Source organism: Mandrillus leucophaeus, unplaced genomic scaffold, assembly GCF_000951045.1.
Source record: "Mandrillus leucophaeus isolate KB7577 unplaced genomic scaffold, Mleu.le_1.0 Scaffold418, whole genome shotgun sequence".
NCBI classification, from domain to species: Eukaryota; Metazoa; Chordata; class Mammalia; order Primates; family Cercopithecidae; genus Mandrillus; species Mandrillus leucophaeus.
In genome coordinates, this window is record NW_012104454.1 from 124,942 (window position 1) to 130,860 (window position 5,919).

A 5,919-nucleotide genomic window follows, 5' to 3' on the forward strand; every position below is an offset into this window, starting at 1 on the left:
CTCACTGCAACCTCTGCCTCCCAGGTTCAAGCGATTCTCCTACATCAGTCTCCCAAGTAGCTGGAATTATAGGCACATGCCACCATGCCTGGATAATTTTTTATGTTTTTAGTAGAGACGGGGTTTCACCATGTTGGTCAGGCTGGTCTTGAACTCCTGACTTCAGAGTCCGCCTGCCTCAGCCTCCCAAAGTGCCAGGATTATAGGTGTGAGCCACTGCACCCAGCCTTGTATTTTATATACATGGGAGCTAAAACTTTGGAACATATTTTGAAAGTACATAAACCCAGAGTTCTTTCTTTTGGCACCCATCTTTTTTTTTTTTTTTTTTTTTTTTTTTTTTTTTTTTTGAGACAGAGTCTCACTCTGTTGCCCAGGCTGGAGTGCAGTGGCCAATCTCAGCTCACTGCAAGCTCCACCCCGTGGGTTCACGCCATTCTCCTGCCTCAGCCTCCTGAGTAGCTGGGACTAGAGGCACCTGCCACCACGCCCGGCTAATTTTTTGTATATTTAGTAGAGACGGGTTTCACCGTATTAGCCAGGATGGTCTCAATCTCCTGACCTTGTGATCCACCCGCCTTGGCCTCCCAAAGTGCTGGATTACAGGCGTGAGCCACCGTGCCTGGCCCACCCATCCATTTTTAACACCCTGAGCACCCTACCAAGACCATCTAAACTCAGCTCCACATCCTTCCACCCTACCTGACAGTGAGTCAGTCGACGCAGGCCTTATTCTGGATGCTATGGAATATCCTCCTGAAACTAAAAATCTTGTGTAACAGTTGAAGTGAACAGGTGCCCATGAAAAAGGTGACCTTGGAACACGTACAGAGCAGCTTTATGTGAAGCACAAATCAATATGAGCAAACCAAGTCTATAAATGCTGAGAGAAGGTCTAGAAAAGAACAGAAAGTCAAGTGGGGTGCTTCAGAGAAGGCTTTCTAGAGAAGATAAACCTTTCATCTAGGTTTGGCCGGGAGGAAAAGCCATGGAGTGGTTGGAGAGGTTGGGAGAAGGTGCCTCTAATAGAAGGGAAAGACTCTGAAGCCCAGATGAGCACATTTTGCTTTAGAGGCTAGACTGCAGATTAGCTTGGCTCCAGCAGCAGCAATGAGCAGGGGAAATCTAGACAGGAGGTAAAGTCCACCCGCCCTGACACACCTCTGGTCTCTGCCTTCAGATGTGTCACCGGTGGTGGCCGGCCTCATTGGGGCCTCTGTGCTGGTGGTGTGTGTCTCGGTGACCGTCTTTGTCTGGTCATGCTGCCACCAGCAGGCAGAGAAGAAGCACAAGAACCCACCATACAAGTTTATTCACATGCTCAAAGGCATCAGCATATACCCAGAGACCCTCAGCAACAAGAAGAAAATCATCAAAGTGCGGAGAGACAAAGATGGTCCTGGGAGGGAAGGTGGACGTAGGAACCTGTTGGTGGACGCAGCAGAGGCTGGCCTGCTAAGCCGAGACAAAAGTCCCAGGGGGCCTAGCTCTGGATCTTGTATAGACCAATTACCCATCAAAATGGACTATGGGGAAGAACTAAGGAGCCCTATTACAAGCCTGACCCCCGGGGAGAGCAAAACCACCTCTCCATCATCTCCAGAGGAGGATGTCATGCTAGGATCCCTCACCTTCTCAGTGGACTATAACTTCCCGAAAAAAGCCCTGGTGGTGACAATCCAGGAGGCCCATGGGCTGCCAGTGATGGATGACCAGACCCAGGGATCTGACCCCTACATCAAAATGACCATCCTTCCTGACAAGCGGCATCGGGTGAAGACCAGAGTGCTGCGGAAGACCCTGGACCCTGTGTTTGACGAGACCTTCACCTTCTATGGCATCCCCTACAGCCAGCTGCAGGACCTGGTGCTGCACTTCCTCGTCCTCAGCTTTGACCGCTTCTCTCGGGATGATGTCATCGGTGAGGTCATGGTGCCACTGGCAGGGGTGGACCCCAGCACAGGCAAGGTACAACTGACCAGGGACATCATCAAAAGGAACATCCAGGTGAGTAGGAAGTGTGTGTTGGGGAGCAATGGTAGGTTGGGGGAGAAAATATCTCAGGGGATAAATGGAAGTGGGAGGGGAGTGGGATGGGTGGCAAAGAAGGGCTATAGAGAGGAAGCTCTTGGCTGTCAAGAATAAGCAGTGGTCAGAGTAAGACAGAGGACCTGGCAGATTAGGTCTCCTCTAAGCAGCAACTTCCTGAGGAGAGAAGGTCAGATAGCTTCCACCATTTCACTTAGTGGTTGGCATCCTGATGATGCTCAGCTTACTTGGAACAGGCTGGCCTACCAGTTGTAGATCCTCCATCATATCAGGGATATGGGGGCTAATTTCCTCTCCAAAATGATGTGATCTTCCTCCAGTGAATTTATTTTTCACAGCTGAGAAGCTAGGACAATAGTTCAGTAATTTTTCCCTCAGCTTCCCTTTCCCAACCTAACCTAGGGGTGTAAATGATACCATGTACCTGTCTTTTTTTTTTTTTTTTTTTTTTTTGAGACAGAGTTTCACTCTTGTCCCCCAGGCTGGAGTGCAATGGTGCAATCTTGGCTCATTGCAACCCCCACCTCCCGGGTTCAAGCAATCCTCCTGCCTCAGCCTCCCAAGTAGCTGGGATTACAAGTGCCCATCACCACACCCGGCTAATTTTTTGTATTTTTAGTAGAAACGGGGTTTCACCATGTTGGCCCAGCTGGTCTTGAACTTCTATCCTCAGGTGATCCACCTGCCTTGGCCTCCCAAAGTACTGGGATTACAGGCGTGAGCCACCACGCCCAGCCGTCATGCATATGTCTCCTTATGACCATTTTACAATGCAATTCAGTGAATTGCTTTACCCTTCTAGGCCCAAGCCTTTGCCATAGACACTTTCCCTCTCTCCGTTTCTCCTATCCTCCCTCTTTGTATTAGAAGAGGGACGAGGGCCCTCCATCCTGTTTTCTCTCCCCCTCTTCCCACTGGATGGACATTGGCTCTTGAGTTGTCATTTCAGGAGCACAGTAAATGTAGCCCCATCCAACCCCATTAGTTCATTTATTTCTTCCACAACTGGGGAGGCAGTCAAATGCTGCAGCTAAACACTTGGGCTCCAGAATTGGACTGCATGACTTTACTCTCCAGCTCACCACTTGCGAGCTGTGTGACACAGGTGAGTTACTCGACCCCTCTAAGCCTCTGTTTGCTCATCTGTAAAATGGAACTCATAATATTGCCTTCCTTACAGGGTTATGAGAATCAAATGAGATAATATGCCTGGCATATGATTGCTCTTGAAGAGGTTTCATTTTATTGGAGGAGAAAGACAAATATTTTTTGCAGTTTCTCTATAGTGAGTATGGTAGGTGCTATGAAGGAAGTTGCTGAAATTTTAAACTTAGAGTTTCATGTCTTTTTCAGGGTATAACGTAAGTGGTTAAAACAGCAAGGACTTTGAAATCAGACTTGAGTTGAAGTCCAAATTCCATCAGCTAAATGACCTTGGGCAAGCTGCTTCACTTTCTTTCTTTCTTTGTTTTTTTTTTGAGACGGAGTCTTGCTCTGTCGCCCAGGCTGGAGTGCAGTGGCGCGATCTGGGCTCACTGCAAGCTCCATCTCCCGGGTTCACACCATTCTCCTGCCTTAGCCTCCCAAGTAGCTGGGACTACAGGCGCCCACCACCATGCCCAGCTAATGTTTTTGTATTTTTAGTAGAGACGGAGTTTCACTGTGTTAGCCAGGATGGTCTCAATCTCCTGGCCTTGTGATCCGCCCGCCTTGGCCTTCCAAAGTGCTGGGATTACAGGCGTGAGCCACCGTGCCCGGCCGAAGTTTCAGTTTCTTATGGGACTAGAGTAGTATGATGATTTTATGTAGCCACTAGGACATAGTGAGCCTTCAATAAATTGTGACCGTTACTACTATTGTTATTTCTATTATTAGTCAAGTTTGATACCTGGGTGAGGCATGTGGTTTGTAAATATTTACATTTTGTTTTGACAAAGTGGAGGAAGACAAGGGAGGACTGAATTGGTGAAGGAGATTAGGAAAGAATTTCGAGGCCACTAGAAACAACTGCACATCTCCCAGAAAGAACTCTGCCTGGGGGCAGATCATACTTATTTCTTGATACCTTTTTTACCTGCAAGCCCTCAGTGGACTCAGTGGGGAGACAGGAGGCTCAGGATTGGATAGAAGAGGCTCCTAAGTTAGCAGGCACAGAGTGAGCAGTGAGCACCCAGGAAGAAGGTTTGCCTGCCGAAGAAGGGCACTGTGTCAAGTCTGGGTCGTCGACAGTGGGGAGCACACTCTGCGTGTGTGTGTTCTTGCCTTCTCTGTTCTGTAGTAGGCACCTGTCCCCCTGCAGCCAGCCCAGTCCTGCCTTTCATTTCCTGAAGGAACCGCTGCTGCCACCTGGCACACTCAGATTCTTGTCACAGGGGCCAGGGAAGTCCAAGAATCTTGAAGAATATTAGACACATTTGGTCAGAGCATAAACAAGACACTGCCACATCTTGTGGTTCTCAATGCCAGGATACAATGAGACATCCCAGAGTCCAGCACTGCAGGGGTTTTCGCATCCTCTGAGATTGGAATCAGAAGGTGTGAACAGAAACAGATGCAGGGGCCTGTTTCATCCCCTTCTCTCCCCTTCCCTCTCCTCCCATCTTTTTTCCTCAGGGCTCTGCCCACCCATTCCGCTGTTTCCTTATTCCCTTCACAGCGGCTCCCATCCTCCACTCCTTCCCTTGTCTACCTCTCCTTAAAGGAGGAACCTTTCCAGTACACCCTTCCATGTGACTCCAACCTTGGTAAAGCCACCAACCAGCTGGACTCCTCCAGACAGCTATACACTTGCAGCCCAAGGCTGGGAGTGGAATATGGCTCTGTGCCAAGCTGCAGCTGGGAAGAGATTGGCAATGAAAGGGACTGATTTGGGCTGGGAACAAAACAGTCTCAAATCAAGGGCACTGGACACAGCACAGACAATGGCATTTGCTAAACTGCCAGGGGCTCTTGGCAAGAGCCACATTTCTTTCCACTTTATTAACTCCCTTGAGGAGGGATAAGCCAGGGCTAGGATCCTGAGCAACACACGCCCTGGAGGAGGCCCGAGATAGGACACCCAGAGCCTGTGCAGCACCACCCCAGAGCTTTCCAGCCTCCCAGGCTTCCTAAGCCCATTTTCCCACCCAGTGCCCATAGGCAGGACTATGTTCCATCTGAGCCATGGCTGTCATCTCCCTAGTCACTCATCCACTAGGTTCCCTAGCAGTGCAGGCTGCAAATGTCTATCCCAAATCCTCCCTACAGCAGCAAAGTAGGATCTCCCCTAGGTGAACATGAGCTAGAGCTGCCCTGGACCATGCCACACTGGCTGTAATAGGCTTTTTCCTAGTCTGGCTTACACAGACCAGGAAAAAGCTACTGCACTCTAGTCTGGATGACAGAATGATACCCTGTCTCAAAATAAAATTTGAGAAAAAAAAGAAAAAGAAAAGAAAATATGGCCAGGCACAGTGGCTCCCACCTGTAATACTAGCACTTTGGAAGGCCAAGGCGGGAAGATTGCTTGAGCCCAGGAGTTTGAGGTTGCAGTGAGCTATTACCACAAACTGCACTCCAGACTGGGCAACAGATCATGTATGTGTATGCAGGGAGGAAAAGGGGTATGGGGTTGAATGTTAAGGTTTTGTTTTTCTATGGTTGTGATTTAGGGTAGAGGTGGCCCTTAGGACATCTGGCCCCAAGAAGGGTTTATTGAGGTTATGTTGGTCCACCTAATACAAGGGCTCCTTGGCTAGAACATCACTCTGAAAGAGGTTCTGCTAATTATAGGAAAACAGACTCTTCCTTGCCTAAGTATTATTTCTTCTGAGTGTATTCTTTAGGACCACTGTTCCTGTTCCTCTGTTCCACTGAAGGAGCAAGGAGATT

At 48.9% G+C, this 5,919-nt stretch overlaps 1 protein-coding gene across 1 annotated transcript in view; it reads left to right on the top strand.

The window, feature by feature from the left end:
- SYT11 (synaptotagmin XI) overlaps positions 1–5,919 on the top strand; it is a 34,109-nt gene that overhangs the window by 13,043 nt on the left and 15,147 nt on the right. The window contains exon 2 of the mRNA XM_011992711.1: positions 1,181–2,007. Coding sequence (XP_011848101.1) covers positions 1,181–2,007 — 827 coding nt within the window. The remainder of the gene's footprint in view (positions 1–1,180; positions 2,008–5,919) is intronic.